General features: G+C 40.2%; 1 protein-coding gene across 1 annotated transcript in view; it reads right to left on the reverse strand.

The window, feature by feature from the left end:
* Nucleotides 1–8,613: 8,613 nt before the first annotated feature.
* ntf3 (neurotrophin 3) overlaps nt 8,614–27,556 on the reverse strand; it is a 41,239-nt gene continuing 22,296 nt past the window's right edge. Inside the window, exon 2 of the mRNA XM_085137529.1 lies at nt 8,614–10,380. Within this exon, the coding sequence (XP_084993655.1) occupies nt 9,517–10,380 (864 nt within the window). The 3' untranslated portion in view covers nt 8,614–9,516. The remainder of the gene's footprint in view (nt 10,381–27,556) is intronic.

Below are 27,556 nucleotides of genomic sequence, written 5' to 3' on the forward strand. Positions count from 1 at the left end.
CGTTTTTCCGATTTCCGTTGTTTTGCTGAGTCAAGTTTCTCTTGACTAGCCCAGCGACAAAAACACTGTTTGCATTTTTTTTAATGACTGCCAAAAAGAAATATATAATATATTTATTGTGCACATGCTGATAATCATCAGATCTACAGGCCTCGGGCCATGCTGCAGATTCCAGCTAAACCACCTCTGAAAAAGTTTCGTTTCATTTTGTTTGTTTTAAAATGTTTGAGAAGTTGTCAACACTCAAAACTGTTCTTGGCTCTGAAGCAATTTCCTACTTTCTAGATGTAATGTGTGAGCTCCAGTTGGACTGACAGTTACCAGATCTTGTTCCCATCTGCAAACACCTTCAGGTTCTCACTAGGTGCCAGGATTGAATGAAAACCCCAGAGTAGCTTTTCAATGCCTAAGTTCAGAATTTTGATTTCACACACCAATCAGTGTGGATAGCTTCACCTTGAACACCCCTTCCTGCAAATCCTCATCGCCCAACACACACAGGAGTATCAATTCCGGACAGAGAAGAGAAAACCTCTGTAGTTCAGTAAACCAGCTTTACACCCACGCCTGTCAAGTCTGTGTAAAAGAATTCTATTTCCTGCTATAATCCACTGCCGTTCTTGTTAGTCCAGTAAGTAAGAAGGATATAAGTTAAAACCCTTACACCTAAGCCAAGTAGGTATAATAATAATAATAATAATAATAATAATAATAAACTTTATTTATAAAGCACACTTAAAAACCAAGGGTATGCCAAGGTGCTTAACAAGTAACATAGAGAATAGAAGGAAGATAATAGAAATAGGACCAAAGCAAGTACTAGGTATGCAAGCAGGTAGCTGTCACTGATACATAGGAAAGCAACAGGTACAGAGCAAACAAGAAATTAAATAAGCATAAAAGTGCATAATATAAAATCATAAAAGAAATATTAACTAGAAGGAAAGGCAAGATTGAATAAGTGGGTTTTTAGTCGTGATTTGAACAGTGCAATGGAATCAGATGCGTGGATATCGAGAGGAAGGGTATTCCACAGTACCGAAGCAGCCAGAGCAAACGCACGGTCACCCCGGGACTTCAGCTGAGATCTGGGTTGGGTCAGAAGTAGTTGAGTGGCAGATCTGAGTGTTCTAGCAGGAGTATGTGGTTTGAGAAGTTCACTAAGATAACTTGGCGCTAATTTATTAATAGTTTTGAATGTAGGAGTAATATTTTAAATTGAATACGGTACTTTATGGGCAGCCAATGCAAGCTAGCTAGAACAGAAGTAATATGGCAAAATTTCCTGGTACCAGTCGAGAGGCGGGCTGCTGCATTTTGGACTGTTTGCAGTCTAAGAAGAAGAGAAGAGGAAAGACCGTAGTACAAGGAGTTACAATAATCCAACCTGGAGGTCACAAAAGCATGAATAAGCTTCTCCAGGTCCTCATGCGGAACATAATGCCTAGCCTTAGAGATAAAGCGCAGTTGGTGGAAGCTAGATCTCACTACAGCAGACACTTGCTTATCGAGTTTGAGCGAGCTATCCAGCAGTACACCCAAGTTACTGACATAGTCACGGGAAGAGCTAGCAAAGGAACCCAGGGCAGCACAGAGTTGGGCATGAGGGATTTTACTGTTGAACACCACAACCTCAGTCTTCTTATCATTTAAAACAAGAGAATTACTCAGGAAACATTCTTTGACCTCCCTCATGTATTCTTGAAAGTAGTGTAGGGACACAGCAAGGTCGTCAGTAAGTAGATAGATAGATCTGTATGTCATCGGCGTAACAGTGGATGGCGATATTGTATTTTTCAAAGATTGCGCCTAGAGGGAGCAAATACAATGAGAAGAGAATAGGGCCTAAAACTGATCCTTGAGGCACACCACAACAGACAGGAGCGGAGGAAGAGGAGAAGGGGATATGGGAAGATGATGTAACAGATGTAATCCAGTCTGCACTCAGAGATCTTATTCTGAGTATTCACGGCAGCCGTAAGCCTTTCCAAGATCTTATCCGTGCTGCACTCAATGAGCCCATTTTGAGAAACTTACGCCTCTCCCATCGTTCCAATCCCAGCGGGCAGCCTTGTGGGGGTTTGAACAGCCGGTTCCACTTTCTTAATTCTTCGATAAGTCAGGGCCAAGCCAGCTCCGATCAGCCAGAACCCTGTTATCATGGTTCCGAATAGGTAGATATCTTCAGCACTCAGGCTCACCCAAGCCCAAACTTCTCGTTGAGAAAGGGGTGTCAATTGCATTTAGGGACCAGTTGATCAAATCCATGAATAATCCAAAAAGGTTTTAGAGAACAGACTGTGGGAGAGAGTTCCAGGGAAAAGTAATACAAAAAAACACGGGACTAGACAAGAACATAAGAAGCTAAGCAGGGAAGCTAAGGGAGAGGAGGAGAGGAGAAAAGTGCAACCGCCTTCGTCAAGAGCAAGAGCATATGTCCAGACCATATGAGAAAACCAAGTCCAAAGTATGTCCTTTAACATGCGTTGGGTCATTAACCCACTGAGCCAGGTTAAAAGAGTCCGTTGAAGTAAGGAAGTCTTTAGCAAATGGGTCATCCTTACAGCAAGTGTGTATGTTAAAATCACCGACAATGAGAACACAACCATACTTAAAAAGAACGGAGCCTAGGAGATCAGCGAAGTCCGTGCTAAAATATTTGCTATATTTAGGTGGTCGATACACCACCACGCAGAGTGTGGTCGTGGATGCAGTGATCTCCAATAACTGGACTTCAAAGCTAGAGTAGGTAGGTGAGGGTAGCTGCCAAACTGCATTAGAATTTTTAAAGACCGAGGCTACGCCTCCACCCCTACCAGTAAGCCTTGGTGAGTTAAAAGCGACACAGTCCGATGGAAGAAGTTCGGTAAAAGGGATAAACTCACCAGGACGAATCCAGGTTTCAGTCAGGAATAAAGCATCAATCCCATTAGTGGAGAGGAAGTCATTTAAGAGAAAGGTCTTATTGACCAGCGACCTAACATTAAGCAATGCCATCCGTATCCTAGGGGCTAAGTCGCCACGGGTGGTGCGTCGTAGGACACTTAGGTTGCTTCGGCAAACGCCACGTCGGAGCGATGTTATCCAAACCTGAGCAGGAAAAAATGCCACAGGAATGGCAGTGTAGACTTCGTGGTCGGCAGAGCAGATCCAACGGTGGGTGAGCAACTTAGCATCAGAGCGCTCCTGGGAAGGAGGGAAAGAAGATAAAATATCCAGGCTGGCATGTGGGTAGCTTGTGGCTCTGGCTTTAAAGTAGACCCTGAGGCAAACGCGACGGCTGCTCCTTCTACCGCGTTTCCTATAGCGTTTCTTGTGTAGATTCAGAATAGGGAGGAAGCCGGTCGGAGGGTCCGGTCGGAGAGTCCGGATGGAGGGTCCGGTTGGAGGGTCCAGTCGGAGGGTCCGGTCGGGGCGTGGTGGTGTCACCCGGGTTCCAGCATGGATCAGGCCGAGAGGAATGAGAGTGTTAGATTTAAAAGTGTTTTCCTGTCGTATGTAATCAGTGCACAGCCATTAGATGAGCATACAACTAAAAGGATAAAAAGATACAATGCCAAGGTCCATAAAGACTGTAGAGAGGGTAAAAAGCAGCGAAGCAGATATAGCCGAGGACGGCAAGCCACATACACCGGCGCCATCTTGGAATAATACTACATTACTTGCTTTTCTCCAATAAGTGTGGCAATTGCCTGAAATGCTGGTTTTCTTTCTGTGACAAAAATATCACAGCTTGTAGGGTGGGAAAAAATGCCTGTAAAGTTTTATTTATCCTCAGTAGACACAGGTGTTACGACTTGCAACAGATACTGCTTAGCGGTTCCTTAGTACTTCCAAATACGTAATCATGTTGGCTGCTCTTACAGCTACCTTTGCCAAGTTCTCCTACTAATACTATCCTGAGATGTGCGTTATTATGACATCACAGATTAGTCAAGTTGGTGATGTACTTATAGCTCTGACTCTAAGGCAAGGAACAAAAGCACCAAGGTGTTGCTGATCGGCTCTACTCTGCAGCCTGACAAGTGGTAAGCTGCTCTTAGAATAGGAGATTACAGCCTCAGATCCCAGCTCTGCATGCATGTACATCTCCTTAAGCCAGCTTTACCTCTCAGTAAAACCCAGTGTCATTAGAAGTCACACATTCTGGCTCTCCTCTTTCCACTTATTTCACCTGCTACAGATTAATAACAAATTACTGAAGGGTGATGGGTAACCATTGGCAATCTAACTGCTGGGACTTTTAGTGAACACTTTTAGAGAGAAATGATTTGCAGTGGATGACCTCATGACTTTATTTGGACTAGGTTCACCTGATTAATTCACCAGCGGGCGGCTGAGTGGGCGGAGTCTGCACACCATTTAAAGGTTTTTGAGCTTCTTTGACAGATGCCCCAAACGGTTCAAGGGTTGTACAAACCTTCCTTGACTGTATTGCTAATGCAAGAACAACAGTGCAATACTACAGTGTTTACAAATTAATAACTCAACAAATTGATTTGCCGGATTTTTCCTAATTTTTACAGACAGTTTTGTTTGTTTGGGTTTTTTTTTAGCTCTGCCACTTTTTGGTTTGTCCACTTTATTTTTAAGGATACACTTTGTTCCATGCTAAAATATAACAAGTTTTCTTTTTGTATTTTTAATATATTCAGCTAAAAAAAAATAGAACAAATTATATGTTTTTAACATCTCTAGTAACAGCATCTCTGTTACTAGAGATGCCCAAAGATACCATTTAAAATGTTTTTTTGTTAAGTTTTTGTTAAGTTGTTTTTTTTTATCTATACACAACACTGGTTCATCCCTTGAGTGTGGTAATGATAAAAATAAAGACTAGACAGAAAATGAGTGAAAAAGACAGTTAAAGTGTCCAAATAAAAATGATCAAAAACCTGGAGGACTATTACTCAACAGCACTTTAAAAAAGTACACAAAATTCTTGCGCTTTGGAAGCAAAATACAACACAGTACTGTATTTGTGTTAAGAGTACGGTTGGGTTTAAGCAACCACACGCTTTGTTTTGATGGGGTGAAATAATGATATAGGAAGTAAATTTTCTCAATACTCTAATCTCATTACCCTTTCTTTTCCTTTACATAAAGCCCACTGCACACCCAGTGTCACCAGAAGTAAACAGTCACACCACCAGTGCTGCAGAAAACATCTGACAATGACTCACACAGTTTCAATTTATAACACCAGAGGCCCTTTAGAATCAAATAAAGTTGAGCTGAATGAATGATATTCAGTTGCAGACCATACATGAAATTAATGGATACCATGGCCGTCAGGACTTTCTGAATTTCTGTGCCTTTTGGGCAAAAATCAAGGTCAGTCAAGGTAATTGATAGTAGTGTTTCTTATGTTATCTGTGACTTTTAAAACCTACCAGTACATTTTCCAAGTCATTTATTTCAAAATGACCATATTATGTATAATTAGTTCAAGTAATAATATTAGCCTGTCATTCAATTATTTTTGATGAATGTCAGCATTAGTACTAGCTCAGTATCACTTATCAATACTTGGAACAAATATCAAATGACGGAAAAGTTTTGTAGTTTCAGTGTGAAATTTGAAGGGCAGCATTAGTGGGTATTATGTGTATCATAATCTGTCATTTGCCAGTTATGAGAATAGTGACAGCAAGTGCAATGTTAACCCACTAATATAATATATATATTTATTTCAGTTAACTTTAGAGAACACCAGAACTTGTGGGCTCCTGTCTCTCTTTTATCATTTCTTTATCATGTTTATAGTGCTGGTCTTCATGTCTTGCTGTTTGGTTGTCTTTTGACTATTTCCTGTTTTATTTTGATATCTGTTTTTCTCAAGTTACTTTTTTGGTTTTTATTTCCTGTCTTTGTCTTCACACCTAGTTGATTTTCTGCCCTGCTTTCTTTTGGAGTTTTGGAATACGCTGTGCACTATATATGCAGCAGTATCAGTTACAACTCCTTTTTGTTTTGTATCACGGAGTCAGCGTAATAATTTTATCCATCACAACATTAAAAGAAATGTTGCTTATCGTCTTTGTGTTTCTTTCTTTCTGCTTGTGGGCATGTTTTTATATTAGTATCTCTTACATTTTTGTACCACTCATTTCTCTTTCCTTGCCATTAATGTGCAATTGCATCTTCAGCAAAAGGCTCTTACACTGTAATTATGTTTCAAACATCAGATTATAATATTACATGTCCCACAGGAAAACCTTTAAAAACAAAATGTATGCAGCATCTAGTTTTTAGCCTAGCAGCAACAGCTGTGACCCTTAGGCTGTTGGATTGCTTCATTACAGAATTTTTTCACCAACCATTCCCATTTTATTACGGTGTATCCATATAAATGGCCCACCCTGTACTCTCACAGTGTATACTGCAAGAGGTGGAATCTCTTTCTTATCATCTGAATCATTATGATTTCACATTATGATACACAACATACTTTTAGCTTTAGTATACACATTCCTGTCTGCAGTGACCGCTCAAGAATTTGATAATGACTGAGTCACATTTTTGACAATCACGTTGCCTCCAGTCTGTTTCTGTAGCGTTGCTTAATTTGATTTTTTCATGCCTTTGTTTTGGTGCCATTCTGTCTGTACTGATCTCCTGTTTATTATTTTCAGCATCAAGGCTGCAGATTGTTTGCATCAACTGCTCCTATAATTACCCTATGTTTAGTCTAAGGAAATAATTACTTAAAATATTTTGATCTTAACTTTTTGCCCCTTAATACAGCCTCTGCAATGACTTTGTGTTTTTCCAGCCTCTGAATACTATATATGATATCATATGGTGATAAGTATCAGATAATTTTATCCTGCATTTGTCATATCATTACCATTTCATGCATTGGGACACTTAAGTTGATTCTTTAGATATTTGGACCTGCATCTTTTTTTGTTTTAGCTCTTTAACAAATAATTTTGACTGCCTTATAAATTTTGTTCTGCAATTTGAGTAAAACAGCTTAAAGTAAACAGATACATTTTTTTTAACTTTTAATGTCCATATTGTTAAAATCTGAACATTGACCCCACTAGATGAAGCTTTGATACCTTTGTTCTCTCTCTCTGCTGCAAAAGAAATGTAAAACATGTCATTAGTGAAAGCAATAACCATTGATTAAACCTTTACTAAGCCCCTTTCTTTCCCCCTCTCTCGACATTAGTCTGTCTTGTGTGCACTGATTATTGTCTAAATACACAAAATGCATATTTTCCATTTTGGAGGGATTGGTCAGTCGTTTTGCAGTTCAGATACACAGATACCAAAATTTGAGTCATACATGTCAGATCATTTTAACATATCCTTTGTATCATTTTTAATCAAATGCTTAAAAAACAACAACAACAACAACAACAAAACGTTTAGGCATTACCAATAACTTGGTTAGAATCTGGCATTAAAAACAAATTAGTTGAGGTTAGTTAGGTTAGAACTAAAAAAAAAAAAAGATCAGGCTGTTTTTGGATAAAATAATTATTTTTTTGTTCTTTTTCATACAATTGATGAACTGCACCAATTTAATTTAAATTTATATATTAAAAAATGCTGATCGTTTTGAAATTCGAGTCATTTCAAGCTACTGTAGTAGAGTAAAATATCCATTGAACTGGAAAATTTGCAAAATAGCTCTGATATAAAGACAAGGATAGTAAAAATCTATATGCTTGTTTTCATTAAGACAATACAAAAGCTAACCATACATGTGTTTTAGGTTCCAGTTTGTGACACTCAATAGCTAACTTAAGACAATCATCCTTAAAATGTGTCCTAAAAATATGTTGTAATTTTTAATTTTTTTTAAAAGGCTTAATAATTGTCTGTAACAGTGGTTCACCATAGTTTCAGCTGCACTCAACAATGTTACTCAATGTAACAATCTGATAAAGATCCAGGGGAGCCATAACTGGTTTGGCAACACAGACATTTCCTTTTACTGGAATCAATCCATTGTTGGTTTTGTCGTTGTAACAAAACGACCGTGGGCAACCGTGGAACAGGGGCTTGAGAAGCGCATCTGTAACCAGAAGGTCGCCGGTTCGATCCCTGGGCTCTCTGTCCTGGTCGTTGTATCCTTGGGCAAGACACTTTACCCTACCACCTACTGGTGTTGGCCAGAGGGGCCAATGGTGCGATATGGCAGCCTCGCTTCTGTCAGTCTGCCCCAGGGCAGCTGTGGCTACAACTGTAGCTGCCTCCACCAGTGTGTGAATGCAAGAGTGAAATTGTAAAATTGGAATTGTAAAACGCTTTGGGTGCCTTGAAAAGCGCTATATAAATGCAATCCATTGTTATTATTAAAATGTGAAAAAAACAAATGCTCTGTCTTCAATCATTAGTGAATAAACATAACAGTCTGTTTAGTCTGAACTTCAGTTTTCTGACTCTCATGTAAATGTAAAAGATGACAAAATAAAGACTTTTGCCACATTTTTATTTCTTTTCTGGCTTCTCTTCTTAAGAGGGTGTTCTTCCTCCCCACAAGTTTACAACTAACAGTTTGGAATTGGCTGCATTTGTTGTAAAGAGGTAAATAATGGTATAGGTCAAGAAAACTGGAACCGTTTCATATTAGCATTTAAATAATGAAAATGTTCCAACTTTAAGAAATATACATTTTTATTAAAAGGAAGAAACAAAAACAGCTCGAGATACCAGTTGAGATTAAAAATTGGTGAACAAAGTCAAGGTGGTCTGTGAATCTTGAATCTCCAGTCACTGCCAGCAGGTTCCACAAGAAGATTTTTTTATTGGTCAAAATTGCCTCCCATATGAAAGAATGGGCTCGCTGTGCGTTACATCATAAAAGTAGTGTCAATTGTGAATGCAGTGTACATGTCTATGATCACAAATCTCAAATCGGTCAGAATTTGGGCTCCATATTGGTCAGTAGGACAGGACAAGTCCCTGCTGTTCTGTCATTTTTTTAGGTTCACTCACCAAACCATTTGCAGCAAATGCTGTCTGTGAGTTACCACGTCCTATTGCTCAGCTCTGGAGCCACACTGGTCAAGGCACACATAAAGTCTTACTGTGAAGCACCTTTGCAGCCCATCTCAGTATTACAGTCTCCGAATGAGTTCCTAGATTGTTTTGTTCCTTTTTATAAACATTTTATCCTTTTGAAGAAGACTTCTTTCAATAAATAACACAAATATAGTCATAGGTCATATATAGATAGATAAACATGTATAAACTACATGCATTTTTTATAATTTAAATAATTTATATATACAGTTCTCTCTCACACACTTATTGCCTCCCTCCCCACACCCCCACCCATCCCCTTAAGTGAGTTCCTCAGTGCTGCACCAGCGTTTGGATTTAGAGCAGCACATTAATGTTGAAATATCATTTAAATGGACCTAAGATTCTTCAGTAGAAGCATCACTTTATTGCAGATTGTTGCTGGTCACCGACATGACACATAATCCTGTGATGGGAAGCACTGTGAGTGGGAAATAAAATCCTATACAGGAAGTAGAATTCCCAATAAGTCTTTTACGTCCTGCGACGTTTCTTTGACAATGCACAGACACAGGAAGTGTTTATGCGTATCCACCTCCAGCTCACTTGATCTTGAAACTGTGTCAGTGCTCGAACATACGACTGCGCCGTCTTGCACTGTGAGTTCCAGTTCTTGTCGTCAATGCCCCTGCAGCCATCCTTGACAGGCTTGGAGGTCCGACAGTGTGTCTCATAAAAAAACTGTCTAATGTCTTTTGTGGCACTGGTTTTAAACTTGGCCAGAACAGTCACGCGCTGTCCCTTGATGTCGTATGCTAACGTTTTATTCATCACCCAGTCGCTCACACTGTCACAAACAGAATATTCCCCCCGGTAGCTCTTGTGCTCAGTGTGACGCTTCTTTCGTGTCTTGTTTCCTGCTGCCCCTAAGACCGGTACACTGCTCACAAAATTATCAGAAAGGTACAATGGCGGTGGCTGCAGTGGAAGCCGGTCGCTCAGTAGCACTCGCGGCGAGTTATACCGCTTGTGTTGCCTGAGGATGTCCGAGTTCAACAGCATCACCGGCTGATCCATCAGAAAATCATCACTGTGACGCGTTTCTAGCCACTCCTCTGCATCTCCTTTGTCCTCCAAAGGAAAGTTTTCAATCTTGACGGGAGGCAGAGTGTCCCGCGGCTCAGTGTCTCTGCTTTTCCCCTGCTCGCTCTGGTTCCCTCTGGTCTTCCCCCTTGTTAGGTCAGCCTGAAGCAGCTGGATTATGAGAGAGTTTAAAGGGTCTGGACTTGGCTGCTGCTGCTGTTGACTGCCACCCATGTTGGTTGCCTGAATACCATAGAGGTACACGAGGACCATCACATACAGCAGGATGGACATCACTAGATTCACCTGTAAGATCTGCAATGACAGAAAAAGAAGAAGAAGATACTATAAATGAAAGTTCTGTCCTCCTAAAACTCAGGACTTGATTGATTTGAAGTTTTATTCCTTTTCAGGGTGAAAAGATAGTCAAACAGAAATATATCCCACATAGCAAAATTGGTGTGGCCCGGATCTGGCCCACACAATGTGCTTACACATGGCCCACATACCGCAAAGAATGACGGCCCTTTGGTGGCCCAGATCTGGTTTGCCAGAGGTGGCCCACACATGGGCCAGCACAAAGCCAGTTACAGAAACACTGGTGGATCCTGTGCTGGCCCATGTGTGGATTACCTCTGGCAAACCAGATCTGGGCCACCAAAGGGCCGTCATTCTTTGTGGTATGTGGGCCATGAGTAAGTTGTGTGCAGCCACCAGCCAGTTACAGACACACTGCTGGCCCTGTGCTGGCCCAGAACAGTTTCAGCTCTGGCCCCAGATGTCAGCCTAATGTGTACCTTAAACAAGCCATGTAATAACAACATAATAGTGCAAAAGTAACATGACAAAACTCTGTTCAGACAGTGAATCTCATATAGCACTTTTCTACTCTAGCAGATTACTCAAAGTGCTCTATATAGCATGCCACATTCACCCAATCACACACTTTCTTTAAACTGAGTGCTTCCTAACTACATTCATACAGAGTGGAGGAGCCAAGGATCAAACCACTAGCCTTCTGATCAGTAGGTGACCTGCTCTACCTCCTGAGCTAGAGCCACCCAGTGGTAACCACAAGTAAACCCTCACTAGGTTTTGGATAAAGTGTAAACTCACAAATCTGTCAAACCTGCATTTGAAGCATTGGCTAGCATAGCAGTATAGTATTGCAAATTGGTATTTGGGTTTTCTAACTAAAATAGGAAAATAGGAACATAAATATTGCCACCATTGCCAGACCTGGCCCACATCTTTTTGACATACACCCTGCCATGACACCAGTCAGTCAGAAGTGCCAGCTTGATGCCTGTTTTCTATGAGCCTGGGCTGCATAAATCAAACCACAATCGGGGCAGATATGGCATGTCATCACATAAACAGTGCCACCTACGCCAGGCCTGGCCCACCTGGATGACATACCACTTACCATGCCAGAAGTCAGCCAGCAGTGTCAGCTTGACGCCAGAGTTGTCTGCTATAAGGGTTATCACTAATGTTTACCTGCGTTTAAAACTTGGGTTAGAAATCATAATAAAAGCTTTTCCACAAAGCTTGTCAAGTTATACCCTACAGCTAACGACAACCTCTTTCCTATTTATACAGAGCCAGTTTTGCCATGAAGCCTTTTGAAAACCAATTCACACTTTGACAGGTTTAAGACCTGAATACTATGTAACACTAGCAAATCGACTGGTTTTTATATAATGCTTTTCTACTCGAGCATTCACGGTGCTTTCTATGATGTCTCATTAACCCATGCACTTTTTTCCAAATCTGAGTTCTGCTTTTTAAAATTCACATTATGGTGAACACATTGGTAATAACTAATGTTTCAGTATGTTGTCCAAGGATACTTTGGCATGTAGACTGGAGCAGTCAAAGATTGAAGCACTGACCTTCTTAACAGATGACCTGCTCTACCTCCTGAACCACAGCCATTAAGAGAAGGACAAAATCTTTAAAAACCACCGCTGGGGGCTATTCCTAGCTCCAGATGGACAGGGGTTATAAAAGTCTCCATGGACAACATGCACCAAGGGAAAGGGTGTGTAGTTTTCTCTGGGGGAATGTTAGGACTTCAGACTAACGTTAACTAGTTAAAAATGTTTGTGAAAACTTGAACATTTCAACAGTGTAAATAACAGCCAGTGTGCATGTATGTACTTGTCTCTGACAGAGCACAATACGGGAAATAACACGCCGCAGCATGTATAACATGTTTTTTTTAGAAGACCCATAATTTTCCTTTGACATAAAAAATGCCTGTAACATTCATTTGCATAATAAAAACCTCACTCCCATACATGCATTCATGGTTGTGTCCCCAAAAAGTGTCTTTGTCCTTCATAAACACATTAAACTAATGATCACGATCATGTAAAGAAAACATGAAACTATCAGTTGCTTTGCAGAAATGTAGAATAAAATCTAGTTTAGATGTTATTTGGTGGAGAGGCAGTTTTGTAATTGGATGGTTAAGATTTTACCAGGAGAGAACACGCTGCTGCTTATTAAACAGTCTTGCATCACTGTCATATACTAATATTGATGACTAATTACAGAGATCCTAAAGGTCAAATTGTTTAGCATTATACTTAATTATGGGTTAGGCCTATGTGACAGAGGGCTTGGCTGTAAGAAACAAGTGAACTTAGTCAGGATGTTGCCTTTCATTGTCAAATTATAAAAAGACAGAACTCTGTTTTCTGTCATCTCTTGGAGTCTTTCTTTATTAACTACGACTGTGGACTATATATTTTTAAAATTCATGTGTAAATTTATGCATTTGCACCAAAAGCAGATTTTTCATCACCACATGACTTTCTCTACAAACAACGCTGAAAGACCCTTACACATATTAATAAAGTTCCTCATATGAACAGCGCTCTACTACAGCCACAGTCGTTAGCAGTTGGCAAAATTTAAGCTAACACGTTTCAGCTTTTCATTTCCCAGCTCTGCTTGTAAAGATGGATCCATCAAACTTAAAAACAACAACAACAAAAAAAAACTTTTAAAGAGAGAATTTAAAATTTGACATTTTCCAAAAAGTCATATTTTGGAATGACCATAAATACCAAAGTTGTGTGTAGTGAGTGGCTGAAGAAAGAGCAATTAAACTAACTTGCTGCATGCTCATCAGCTACAGTGTGATTGTGAGACTGCGATTAATATCTTTAAGATTAAGCAAAACTTTGAAGGACATGTCTAGATATTTCTTTATATATGCAAGTGCTGCCGAAAGGACACAAGCATGTTCACTAAGCCATCAGCTAATATTGCAATGTCTTAGAGGGAGAGGAGAAGAGGAAAAGGAAAGAATAGAGAGTAATTAGCTGACAGGTGGACCCAAACAAAAAGAGGTGACATGTTCCCATCAGCAGTATTTTGCCCAGTTCATGTAGCTGTTGGAAGGTGGGGAGGAAGACGCACAGCAATGTCACCTTGTAATCACTGGCTCAGGAAAGACAAGCACGTGGACTGACACACACATTTCTTTGTTCTTACTACATCGCAGTTGTTTGCAGGCCCATTCAAAAATATCACTGCAATGCTGCTGCAAACTCACACACAGATGACAGTCATGTGGGGACAAAGATGATCATATTTGTTTTTAACAGCAAACACTTTTTATTAGAGCTTCATCACAATATTCCTGTGTCCCCGGAACATATCTGAAATGCTCATTAATGACTTAAGTGAAGTCTTTATTCAAAGAAACCTTTAGCTCTTGCACAGCCTTGAGCTATGGCTCCAAAATAGAAGCTGTTCAGCCTTTTCCCATCAGTCTCCCACTTCTTAATGCTGTAGCAAACTGAAACAGCTAAAACGACTATCATTACAAGAAGATTATTATTTCCATCTGTAGTAATTTATGTTAGTGATATGGCTCTGTTTACAGCAGCATGAAAAGGAGAAGCTGGGGGTGATGTGGGTTGTATGGTGGCTTGCAGATCCAGAGCTTGCAAAGACTTTTTTCCCCCAAAGATAACACCATTTAAAACACATCTGGATCCTTTTTTAAAAAATGAAACTGTTTACACAAGTCAAAACCACAGCAATTTGGTATTTGACATCACTTCCTTAAAATGACATTCACTTAACCTTTGAGTTTTCCTTCCACTTTTCATTAGACCAAAACTCTGTGTGACTGGCCTGTAAACACTGTGCATAAAAAAATAAAAATGAATGTGCGAAATTAATCTTACCCCTGCTCTCATAATGACTACCATAAAAGCCCTGAGTCTAGTAAATGAGGCTGCTTTAATGAGGTGCTGTCAGTGAGTGACCACTTTTTCAGCTGCTGGACTGATATGGAGACTGTGTGTCTGCTCTGTGCTCCTCTATATCTTTTTGCACAGTGTAAGAACAAATGAATATAGAAGACCGTTATGAGGAAAACTTTGCCTGTCCTCAGAGCTACAAGATTGTACCATTAGTTGAGTACTTGGGTTTGTGGTGAGGGTTATATGTATTGTTACATAGTGGCTCTGGTCACAGAATCTTAAGTCAGTAAATAGAACCAGGCTGACAAATGTTAATGCTCCCCTAAAATAATATCCAATAATATCTATTGGTCCGCAGCCACAGACTGTGCAGATGCAAGTCCATCTGTGACTCTGTTGACAAACTCTGATAATGAATAAAATCCTGTCTGTTATATTGTCTTTTACTCCACATATGAATTCTGAGGTCATTTGACCTGTTTTTGGTGAAATACAGGTTTTGTGTTTGCATTGACTCAGGTTGTGTCATTTATTATCTGACTCACCTTTCCGTGTTTCACTGTCAATGCGACTCACAGATTCTGAATGAATCCACCAGTGTGTTCAGGCAAGGTTAGACCCTTTAAAACCCCACACTATAGTCCATGGGTAATGGGACCTAAGTCCTGCACAAGCCACCAAAAACAGAACCAGGACTCAAACTGTGGACACAACTGCTGCTGCTTGCTCACTGCACCACCTCAAATGTAAAACAAAAATCTCACAAAGAAAACCTCATAAGACACAAGGGAAGTGTTTTGGGGGAAACAGTAACATACCGGACGAGCTGCAGACGTGACAAGCTAACACTAAACAGTATTATATGAGGCATTCAGGGTCACTGTACTTTCACGTCCTCGTATAGATTACCGAAAACATTGGTGCCTGTCTGTTTTCACAGAGGACAGGAAATTGATATATGTTGGCATGTGACATAGGACCGATGTAGTGACCGGAATGATGAGCGAGTTAAGGAGTGTATGAAAAACTCAAATAGGCCATCAATTGGTTACTAGTTTAGAATAGCCTACATGTGACGTGATGACGAATTGTCCCATAGAGTTTTGAGAACAGGTTAAAACGGGAGTCTCAATTTCCACTCAGTTTTCCTTTATTGTATCAAAGCACTACTGCTCATATATTGCAGTTTGACCAAACTGAAGGTTTTCTTGTGAATTAAATTTTTTGCCCGAGTTGCTAAGAAGGTGAGAACCCAGGGATGCAATCCTTCAGCTGGCGGGCATAATCGCCAGACTATTGACTCACTGTGAGCTGGTTACCACCAAGTTACTGCACTGTGTACATGCTCTAAATTATTAACGAAGCATGTTAGGACAAGAACAAATAGCTAAGCCCTCGGGGAAGTTTCTGAGGAACACTCACATTCATCTGTCACCAGAGCTTCTGTGTCACTGTGACAAAGCCATCGCTCATTACCAGTCTGTTTTAGGGTGAGACTATCATGAGGATCTTTTTGTAAACTTGCAGTTTTTCTCAGCCCAACCTTCACCCCTTAAACAAGAATCGCTTTTACGTAGCATGTTTACAAGAAATTCTCCGCGTGCCTTTGAGCGCTGTACTTCACACTCAAATGGATAATTGCTCAACGAAAATACATTTTTCATGTGACATTCAGATGGTGCCCTGAATATAGTCAGAGAACTGGGTAAAACAGGAATGCAGGATTTTGGGGCCTTGTTGCCCTGCACAACCACAAAAACCCATGTGATTCACATTAATTTAAAATGAATATTGGCTAAATGTTCTGTTGTCTGTGAACCAGGCCACTTATCATAAATAAGTATTCTAGGATGATGCTTGAGCCAAAAATCAGTCTCAGTGATAAATGGAACCATAAAATAAATTAACGTGTTTTATAAAAACTGCTTTAGACACAAACAAAATGGGAAAACAGGATATTGCTTTGGGTGCTGGATTATTTTGTCTAAAAGTTCATGATCAAAATATATTATAAAAGGCATTAAACTTCGGTTTGCAGACAGTTTCAGAATCCAACAAACATGAGCTGGCTTTATTTCGATTGGTTCCTCTTTCTAAAGATGGACAAAGGAAGTGCTCATAGTCGTTCGGCCAGTCTGTGCAGTAGTTCTTTCCAAATGTCCTTTCAAAGCTTTTATAATCACAGTATGCCAAGTTAGCATACTGTGATTGAGGCAGGATAAACTCATGAGGCCAATGTCACAGTTACTGAACGGATGTTGATCAAGTACGGTTTAAAATCCGAGTTTGTTCTGAGTAAATTAACAAATGATTATCAGCTTGTTTTGTATTTAGTTGTCATAACCTCTAGGCTGCGAAGTAAGAAAGGGTGTAACAAATGAGAAGAAATGAAACAAAACACCATTGAGGCTTGTGCTGAAGTACACAGTAGACGTCTAACAGCTCGGGAATTGTTTAGTCGTCATGGAGATTTGTGATTTTATACACACTACATCCAGTATCCCTATATGCAAAAGTAGCTAGCAGACCTGACATTAACAGCAGACATGTGTAATTCAAGGTTAAAAATGAACACCACAGACAAAAAGACAACACACCAGAGAAAGTTCGCTGGTCTATAGAAGGTAAGATCTTAGATTTGAGGATTCTTACAGAAGGAATTCAAAACATTTTCTATTGACATTGTTGGAGAAAGAGTATATGTTGGACACCCTGTGAAGAACTTCGGCCTATCTTTCAGCCTGTTTAATTGCTGTCTCACCCTTTTATTTACACAGCTCATGACCATAACTGAGTGCCTGAGCAGTAAATTGTTAGATTAGCCTTAAGATCCCCTATTATACTACAGTCCCTCTTAACAGAAATGACGCCAATTTATCCACCTAAACAGGCTGGATAAAGGGGCATCATTTCAGATGCTACATCAGTTCAAGCAAATCTTGAACTCTTTCACCTGAAGAAGCAACTTACCCTTTGCATTCAGAGCGGCTCGCTCTCGTGTGAGCCAAGTACATCATCAGCATACTGCAGAACACCAGTGCTTTATTCCACAAGCTTTTTATTCTGCTTCTTGCGGTCATTGACACGCAAGTCAAAGTTTTGACAGGTAAGAGCTTGATGAAGACAAATCTACAAATGTGAGCTTTAACGTCCTTTAAAGAAAAATGGGGTGGGGTCGTGGGTTTAAAGTATGTGAAATGACAGGAGTTTTTTTTTTAAAGGATTTATTGATTTTGGAGAAAGCCAAAAAATGCGAGTAGTTTTTTATGTGCGTCAGATAGAATGATTTATTATTCTTCCCTGACTGCCAAGTAGATATGCAGTTGATAGTGAGTTCTCGATAGGTTGGCTGTCGTATGAGGTATTAGTGTGAGTATTAGTTGTCCTCACACATACAGTATTGTACAAAAGTCAGCCACCCTTCTACTGAGAGCATTTCTGATGAGGCTCTGGTGATAGACAAGCTGAAGAGTCACATGTTCTGTGTCAGGTCGGTCCTGAATCTTTTCCTATTTCTTAAGGATGCGACTTTCAGATTCTGGTCATTTGGTGCCATTTTCCTGAAAAGCTTAAGGACATACTGCAGACCATGCTGAGACATGTACTGTGTTCTTTGGGAGCAGCCTTTATGGTGCAAAACATTATTGTATATCTGTATAACTTTGTCATCTTGGAAGTGGGAATAGATTTATGTTTTGCTATTTTTGTGACAAAGTTCAGTCAGAATTTAAAATTGGTTCTTTGCTAATCAGTCTGGTACGTGCAGACACAACACCAGTTCATCTCTTGAGTCTGGTTACTTTTGTATGCTTGAATGAATCCTAAGTGGCTTCAAGAGACAAAGAGAAGCAGCAAAAAAAACACCAAAACATTCCATTGAAATTGGACGGTACTTAAAATAAAGTTGAACTTTTGCTTTCAATGAAATTAGAATATTTTGGGACTCTTGCCCTTGTATTGCAGTGGCTAGGAAAACACAAGGTTGCTGGTTTGATTCCTGCCAGAGAAACAAATTCCCTGGGGTTGCATCAGGAAGGGTTTCTGATGTGAAAGAAAACAGGCGGAGCTACTTTGCAACAAATGAGCTGTTAAAAGTAGCTTTTAGAGCGACTGTAAGTTTAGCGCCAGGATTGTGTGATTGATGTGGCTTCCTACCATGTTGTATGAGGTTTCTGTTTGCTGTCTAAATACCTATGTCTTCTCTCTTTATAGCAGTGATAGAAGAATGTAATGACCTGTTACACACACAGAAATCACAAGACATCACTTATATCACAAGACTTATACAAACAAATAATTCAGAAACTTTTCAAGAAAATAGGGACTTCACGTCCAAATGTAGAGAAAATTAGAAAATTAGATTTATCTGAATAAATCTGAGTAGGTGGATTTTAACCACTTCATGGTTAAAGGAGACCTTAGCGCAAGTGGAAAACATCCTTGGATTATAAAAACAAAATAAATGAATCATAAAATGATTTAGTACATTGTGACAAAACAGAAACATGCTGCTTAGCTTGGCAATATTAAAAAGAGTAAGCGTTCAAGGAAGAAAACAGCGGCAGGTGATCACAGAACTGTTTCTATGGTAACAAAAAGGCTTCTTTTTTTTTTAGCAAATATAGCCAAGTGACAAACACTCACGGCAAGGAATTTTAGACGAGCAAGAAATATCGTAAATGATCTATACCTAATGTAAAAGTTTTGGCACTTTAAGCCCATAGATTGATGTGTCTGAAATATCTAAGCTAATCATCATCTTTGTTTCTCCTGCTCTTCACGCTCACTGAAGCTGTTAATCTGGAACAAGCCTGTGTTGAAACAGGAAGATGCTGCACACAGAAAAGCATACTTATATGTTCATGCACAAACTTTAGAAATCTTGACAGGTACATAAGATTTTGCAAAAGATGCATGATTGCAGACAGTCTGACAGTGCAAAGGCAAAAGGCCATGGCTTTTGAAATTGTCAGACCTTTGATTCAGACAGCCTCAGGCTGGCAGCATCTTAGTAAGACCACACACAGGTTTCGTGTGTTGATGTGTGACTGTGTCACAATGGTTGTGATGGGTAATAGACTCATAAATATGGTGTTTTGTTGCATCAGGCAATGATAATTCTTGCCCGGTGCTTTGTATTATTGCAGATACTTGATGAATCAGATAAGAAACTTGCCATCAGGGAAGTACAGTTGCATAATTTCAGTGAGACAATAAAAACCGGGAAAAACACAAATTTTGAATATTTGCGTAGATTAATGCAAAATCTTACCCTATCGTCTCCTTAATAAGTGGGCCAACCCGAACAAAACATTGCACAAACATCACACATACAGCCATTATTAATGTCTATATGTTTTAAAAATAAGATTTTATTATGAATCCAAATGTTTTATATGTATTATGTTCATTTCATGTCCCTATTGCCAGTCTTGGCAGACTTGAACTCTTCCACTTCCTGCCCTAAGTGGAGGAGTTCAAGTATCTCGGGGTCTTGTTCGCGAGTGATGGGAGAAGGGAGCCGGAGATCGACAGACGGATTGGGGCTGCAGCTGCAGTAATGCAGACGCTGCACCGGTCCGTCGTGGTGAAGAGGGAGCTGAGTGTAAAAGCGAAGCTCTCAATTTACCGGTCGATCTACGTCCCTACCCTCACCTATGGCCACGAGCTGTGGGTAGTGACCGAAAGAACGAGATCGTGGATACAAGCGGCGGAAATGAGCTTCCTCCGAAGGGTGGCTGGCCTCTCCCTTAGAGATAGGGTGAGAAGTTCGGCCATCCGGGAGGGGCTCAGAGTAGAGCCGCTGCTGCTCCACATCAAAAGGAGCCAGCTGAGGTGGTTCAAGCATCTGACAAGGATGCCCCCTGGGCGCCTCCTGGGTGAGGTGTTCCAGGCATGTCCCACCGGGAGGAGGCCCCGGGGCAGACCCAGGACACGCTGGAGAGATTATATCTCTCGGCTGGCCTGGGAACGCCTTGGTGTTCCCCCGGATAAGCTGGAGGAGGTGGCTGGGGAGAGGGAGGTCTGGGCCTCTTTGCTTACGCTGCTGCCCCCGCAACCCGGCCTCGGATAAAGCGGATGAAGATGGATGGATGGATGTTCATTTCATCATCCCCTTGTTAATGAAATGTTACATTCTGTGTTTAGATTGTCTCACGTCTTACCTTCACCTACATGTCCTGTAACTTAATGTTCACCAACATTTTTATCTGCTACTGAATTTTGCTCAGCTCACCACTGACTGTGAAATATGGCAGCACTTCCTTTTTGGCCTGGGCAAAAGTCTGAGGGCTGGATAAATTTATGTATGCACAATTCAAAGGTGAATTGTGCATACAAGGTGGTCTGTTCAGCTTTTGTTTTTGAGTGTGGAAAGAACACACAGAGTGAAGAGCAAAGATAAAGCTCCAGTGCTTCTCTCTCACGTCTAATATTGAATTTGAAGAGTTTTTATCAGCTTGTTTTCAGATTTCAGATTTTTCTTTTTTTCATTTTGTTTTTCTAATGAAAGGTTTTGCAAAACAAGTACAACATTCAAAACGTGTCACCAGTTGTCTTAATACAGGCATCTAAAGTGTCCATGCACCTCTTTGTTGCTCACTGGCAAATGACAGTGAAGCCTGTTGATGTGCACCTCCTCTATCCAAGTCTACTGTTTGCCAGTAATTGTGCCAAGTTAACCACAGACATAAATACACTGCGTGTGTGTACACGATCGCCCAACACAAAACTGTCAGTGTGTTTGTCTTCTCCATGGTCTCTAGTATGTGTTCATTGGTGTTTTGTGTGCGTGTGTGGTTACAGAGGTTCATGAAGGACATGGACCATGACGAACTGCCAATTTATTTAATGAAACACAAAACTTACCTCACTGCTGGAAAAGACTGAAAACTAATATTCTGTAATGAAACACAGCCTTTGAAAAGCATTTACACATATAAACCACATCCATGAACATTTATTGCATTTATGCATGAGGTCTTAAAACACTACAAACTAAATATAATACAGTTATCTTCACCTAAGCTACTGATGCTACCGTTGCAGAGATCGCAATATGTCTAATTCACACAAAAAATAAAGCTAGAATCGTCCCAACAGAAGGATGAGCAAAGAGAGAGACGGAAAAATTAAAGATGCCATTTAGCTTCTTTTAGCATGCTGTTTTGGCTTCCCAGCCCAGAAACTTCACTCTAATGTGCCTTGTTTTCCAACAATAGAAACCGAGCAAATACATTAAAAGCAAATAATTTAAACTAATCTAAAAATAAGAGCATCAAAATGCAACATCAGTAAAATCTAACACAATCTTTAACAAATTCTGAATCAGGTTTTTAAGACAACCAGAGGACTTGTATACAAGAGGCCTTTCTTTTCATTTCCACTGCTTCACATTCATTCCTGTGAGCACAAGTCCCACCTGTGTTTTCCAGGAACTGTTTCTGACAGTTTGGTCACACACACACACGAGTAGCCTGCTGGAGGTCATTTTGCAGGACAGTGCTCCTTCTGTGGAGAAGCTACCAGGAGGAGATACTCCCCTTGTGACATCTGTTCCCAGTTTGTATTAAAAATGACAGCATGTGTGATTCACAAGGGAGCAGCTACCAGTCATGCTGATGGGATGACTTCCATGCCCAGGTAATGTCCAGTGTCCTGGTATCTCTTCCACAGTCTTGAGGCTGTGCTCAGAGGCATAGTATATATTGATATGCCATGCCAGAGGAACCAATACAAACACTAGCTAAGGACACTAGCAAAAATCAATCTGAATGGATGAGGAGAGAGTGGTGGACTGAGGTCACTACCTTACCAGTGCACCTGTTGCCACTTTCATCAAAACAGGAAAAACAGATTCACAGTGGTTTACACTTCCAAATTAGACAGACTGGGATCCCTGGAGTTTGAATTTCCATTCTACTGTGATGATCACACGTTCCCTTCATTTTTCTAAATAGTGTATGTATGTGGATGTGTGCTTATGTGCCCAAAAAAGCACAAGACGATTTGTCTACCTGTCCCATGTCCCAGGATTCCAGAAAATAGGACAGAAAAGGAAAGTAGGGCACAAAGACTGATTTCAAAATGACAGCAAGGAGCTCAAAGGGTCATCGCATATTGTCATTTTCAATACAAACTGGGAGCGGGAGCAGCAAGGGGAGTGACTGAAAAATGATCATGGCTGAGCAGTGAGAGGAGGCTAAGGCAGGAGTTGTGGGAGAAGATTAAGGATTTTTGAGAAGATGTGGTGAAAAGGACACTGAGAGGTTCCACTGTGTAACCTCCGAACTGAAGGGTGATCTGCTTAGTGATCGGCTGACACTGATGCTTAAAAAGGAATGCCTGAACTGTAAAATGCTACCAGAGGACAGAAAATCATAAATCCATAAACATTTGCATATTGGGTCAAATTTAACTTCGCACACAACAAAGACCAAAAGCATTTCACATGCATATTTTGAGGCATAACAGCAGATATTTTTCTGACACTAATTTACTCTCTTATGGTTTTATTTTCCACTTTCAGTCAACTTTCAAGCATTTTAAACGTTTTTTCTCCAGGCAGAATGGAATACAAGAGAAAATATCAGTCATGCACTGTACTTTCAACCTTTTATGAAGCTTGATTTAATTGGTCGTTTGAATACTTTTGCCTGTATAGACTCGACTATCTTGCTATAGATCCATCAACTGATCCACTCAAGTGATTAAACTTGTGCTTTGGCTGACAGGTTAAAAATGTAAGGATGCCAGCTTTAAACTAATTAGTGACTAACTGCTGTTTGTGGAGAGGTAACAGGGTAGCAAAGAAAAGCTCTTTACTGAGAGTAAAATGAGGACCTGGGGGAAACACCAATGTCCTGACCAGAACCTCCATTCAGGGTTTTTGCACCTATGTCGCACATAAAACCAGCATGGTGTTTAGTATCCTCACACCTAATTAATGCCAAATTATATTTGATGTCCTTTCTCACTGCATTTTCAGGTGGATGCAATGTCTCTATGTGCTCAGTTGTTCTTTAGATTCTGTTACACAACAGATGCTGTCAACAAAGCAACTAGATTACTAAAAGGACCTACAACTGTGTTATTTGTGAAGTGGAGCTATATGCATTGCACAGCGGCTCAGCCAACTTCTGCCGTTACTGTTTTTGTTGTGTGTGGTTTGTTCTTATGAATATTTTTCTTTTATTAAATTTTTAACCGTATGAAGGTGCTTACAGCCAGCTGCTTGCAACATCAAACGGCTCACAAACGGACGCATTATTTTTGCAAAATGTAGTGGAAAGTAGAATTACTTATCATGACAGTAAGTATTGGATGCTAGACATAACTGATTTGTTAAAGGTATAAATGTTCTATTAAATTGGACCTCTTCTATTTTAACACATTTTCTGTCTAAACCTTTACTTCCTGTGAACCTTATAACCGGAATGAATAAGCAGAAGAATATGGATGGATGGATATACTTTTGCAAATATATTGTGGATGATCAAATTAAGCATATAATAAAAAATCATGAGAATGAGAACTGTATGTGCCCCTCTGAGCCAAAAGTCCCATATTCAGATAGTTTCTTCTTCTCTTTGCTCTGTGTAATGTCAGTGAGAATGGAGTCTGGCAATCTAAAGCACACAGCGCTGCGAGCTCAGATGTCCCACCCACTTACTGCTCAAACCTATTGTTTAGAAGTGGCAGCCAATCAAAATAAAGCTGGCTGAAAGACAAAGAACCAGGAAGGAAAAAGCAGCTTATTTGAGATAGTGGATGAACCACTGTAAGGGGAAGCACTGAAGCCCAGTATTAGAGAAAGATTATTTTGAACTGTGACAATGTTACTCTATTGAAGTCCAAGAATAAAAACTACGGTGCTGGAAATGAGCGATATAGTTCACTGTATAAGTGTGTAAATCCAAAAATACAGTCAGACGGACTAAAGGAGCACAAAATATCTTATTGAGCCACTGATAAGTTAAGGCCCTGCATGATAGTGAGGAAAGCAAAAACCCATTCGACCAACAGTACAAAAGCAGCAGTAGGATTTGTTGGATTTACACTTGTTTTTTTCTACACAACTCAATAGGCAGAGCTAATGAAATACAAGGAACATCATTCTTCCACTTCACACAGGTACTGAGCGAGCCAATAGTTGAGAAAGCAAGACATGAGCAGTCCCTTTGCATCGCCAAGTAATTTTCTTGGTGCAGTTACACTTGATATAAACACACCTGAACTAGCTGCAGAAGTGCACGAACAAAAGTTAGTAAAATAAAAACAGAAATAAGCTTAACCTTAACCTCTAAGAATAGGTTCTGACAGTAATGCAAACATCACTACCTGAAGTTGTCTGAATTCAACTTTAGCTTCTTGGAACTTTGATGTAAACAGCTTCAGCTTCTTTATGCAGAAAAATGAAATGAGTCAAAAAGGGATAACTATCATTTTTCCACATTAGTGCTGTATTGTCCCAAGTCCATTTTGATTATCATTGCAAACTGTTAGCTAAAATAAACCCCCTTAATGCATTTAGTAGAACTTTTTCACCTTTGGGGCTCCAATCAGAACCAGTTAGAAACCTGTAGTCACCGTGGAGACCCCAGTGATGTTGCAGTCAGGGACATTTATTGATGGGACTTAGTGGAGCAGTGTGCCAAACCAGCAAATCCTCTAGAGGGATTTTCACCCAGCAATGTCTGAGCCCTAATGCTGTCCAATTGACTCCAGATGTTGCAGGACACACACACACACACACACACACACACAGAGTGACAGAGTCATCCAGTCCAGTCTGCCGCTCAACTTCCATTCAAGTGTTAATTCATCTCTGTGTTCATCAGCGCAGAGAAACTTAACAAAATGTAGTGTGGACATGGAGGGGGATGAGAAAATCCCATTCCCATTTGTTACATAGGTGCAGATATGCTATAAAAAGCTCTGTGTAATCACTGAGCTATTTATGACAAAAGGCTCAAAGAGTACTCTGGAGCTCCGAAAGCCTAAGCAAAAAAAGTTTAAATAAAACACGTATAACGTGTGGAATGTTTGGTAGAATGTTCCAACTAATACACCAGGACTTTTATTTTAAAAACTTGTATTCTCTACCATCTGGCCTGCTAGCATGGCAAAAGTAAGGAAAATGCTAAACAGCCAGAGAAACAGCAAGTGGAGTAGTGATAAGAGAATACCTGAAATGTCCCACAATTTTCAAGCATTACCCGTGATACGCTAAAAGCTGTGGTGCAAGCCTGTGATGATCGAGGCTTGGGGGTTTTTGATATATTCCAAAACTAATCGCAAAACAAGATCTTGAAAAATAGATTTCCAACTCAGCCATTTGATAACAGAAAACAGAAAGGCGTGTTGAGGTCGCGCCAGGATCTCTGGTGCCGACGTATCTGAGCAAAAATGTATTTCCTGAAATGTAAATATATTTAAATAGTTTCTATCTTTTTTATTTGGGCTTTTTTAAAAACTTCCTATATTGTCATAATTATCAGTACATTCTACCTGTGCAAACAAAGCGAATTTAAGATCCCACACTCATGCTGTGAGGATCTGTCTTTGCCCTTTACGTTCTGCCACCTCCCACCTCGCTCTCTTTCAAGCCTCTGAGCTGTTATGGTAAGTGCAGGGAAGGGCAGAATTCCAATCATAACAGTGAATTACCCTCTGAATGTTTTGTTGCCATGAGCCAGGTGAGTCATCCGCATTCACAATGATTGGCTCTTAAGAATACTAGTTTGTGCCCGTGCGTGGATGCAAAAGCAAGCGACGCGGCCGCTGTAGAGTCCATGGCTCTGCTGTAGCATGTATTTGTGTGTGTTCAAGAGAGGGAAAGTGATGTCAGTGTGTGTGTGTGTGGTTATAAAAGCTCTGTGTGAAAGAGAGGGAGTGGAAAGCTTCAAAGCATTTTGAGGTCAAAGTATTGTGTGTTTAGGAAAGTCTGCTGTCTGTGCACACACAGGTCGGTGTGAATTCTAACTCAGAGTACATGCACGCACACATGTACACCTACAGGTAGGCATTCCTTTACCCTTCAGAGGAAAAAACAAGCTTGAACACACACCTCGAGAAAATAAACCACAGACAGGAGAAAGACGGACTATTGCTCCTGATTTTCTAACCACACAGCAATGTAGTAAACTGTTTGTTGTGGATTTTGCACTTATTCATAAAATAAAGGCACAAAACAGAGTCATTTCAGTGCTTGCAGCTTGCCTTGGGGGCCAAAAATGACATGACAGCTGCTGGAGCACATGCTTTGCGAGCATGTGCTCTGGTGTTCTTTACGCTTGTTGTGCACCTTCCAATTTTGGTAACCTGCTGCAGCATGGCCAGGCTCCAGGCACAAGTGTGCGAACGGGTCAGTGTTTGCAAACATGAGATTCCCATGCGGCACTGAGGGAGGCTGCTGTTACCCTTGAAAGAGATAAGATTTTCCACAGAAAACCCCACTAGTGTTTTCTTTTTATGTTATGATTTCTCGCAGTGCTGACATTTCCATTTCAGCACTGCAGTGATGTTTACGTCTGAGCTAAATCATTCATTGCCTAGGAGTGCACGAATGCACCTCAACTGCAACATGTTTAGAAAAAATACTTTTAATTTTCTTTATATTAATTTTTAGGTTTAAAAGAGATCTTTGGGTCTTGAATAGCTTGCTTATCTTACACTAAGACTTGGTGCAACTCCTCAGTTCACTGCCTGCCTGAAACAGCACACTCTCCTCTCCTTAAGCAAACTAAAGGAGAGGAGAAAGGGCCATACGATGGATATCAGCTTTCACCGACATACAGAGTGAAGAGTAGAAAAAACTGATCCTGAGCTTTTCTGGGGATTACTCAGACTTACACTGAAAGTCTTATTTAAAACTTTTGTCATGTTTAATATGAGCATCCACTGTTATATATAACAGAAAATAAGGGCAAACATAGTATTTCCTTTAACTTCTCCTGCTCTTTTTCCATTGTTTGGGCAGGTTTGTAAAATAGATTGTGGTTTAGGTCAATGAATATTAACCTTATGTTTTAAAGCTTGACTTTCTGAGCGTGCCGATGAATTCGCCATAACTCAGAGGACAGAGGCATGATGCATGGGAATAGATCTCAAAACCAGATCTCAACCATTTGACGCAGAAAACAGAAAGGCGGGTCAAAGTTACTGTGGGATCTCTGGTTTGGACCTATCTAAGCAAAAATGTGTTTCCTGAAATGTAAATATATCTAAACAGTTTGTGTCTTTTTCTTTTTTTGGCTATATTTTTT

The sequence above is a fragment of the Neolamprologus multifasciatus genome, chromosome 17 (assembly GCF_963576455.1).
Source record: "Neolamprologus multifasciatus chromosome 17, fNeoMul1.2, whole genome shotgun sequence".
NCBI classification, from domain to species: Eukaryota; Metazoa; Chordata; class Actinopteri; order Cichliformes; family Cichlidae; genus Neolamprologus; species Neolamprologus multifasciatus.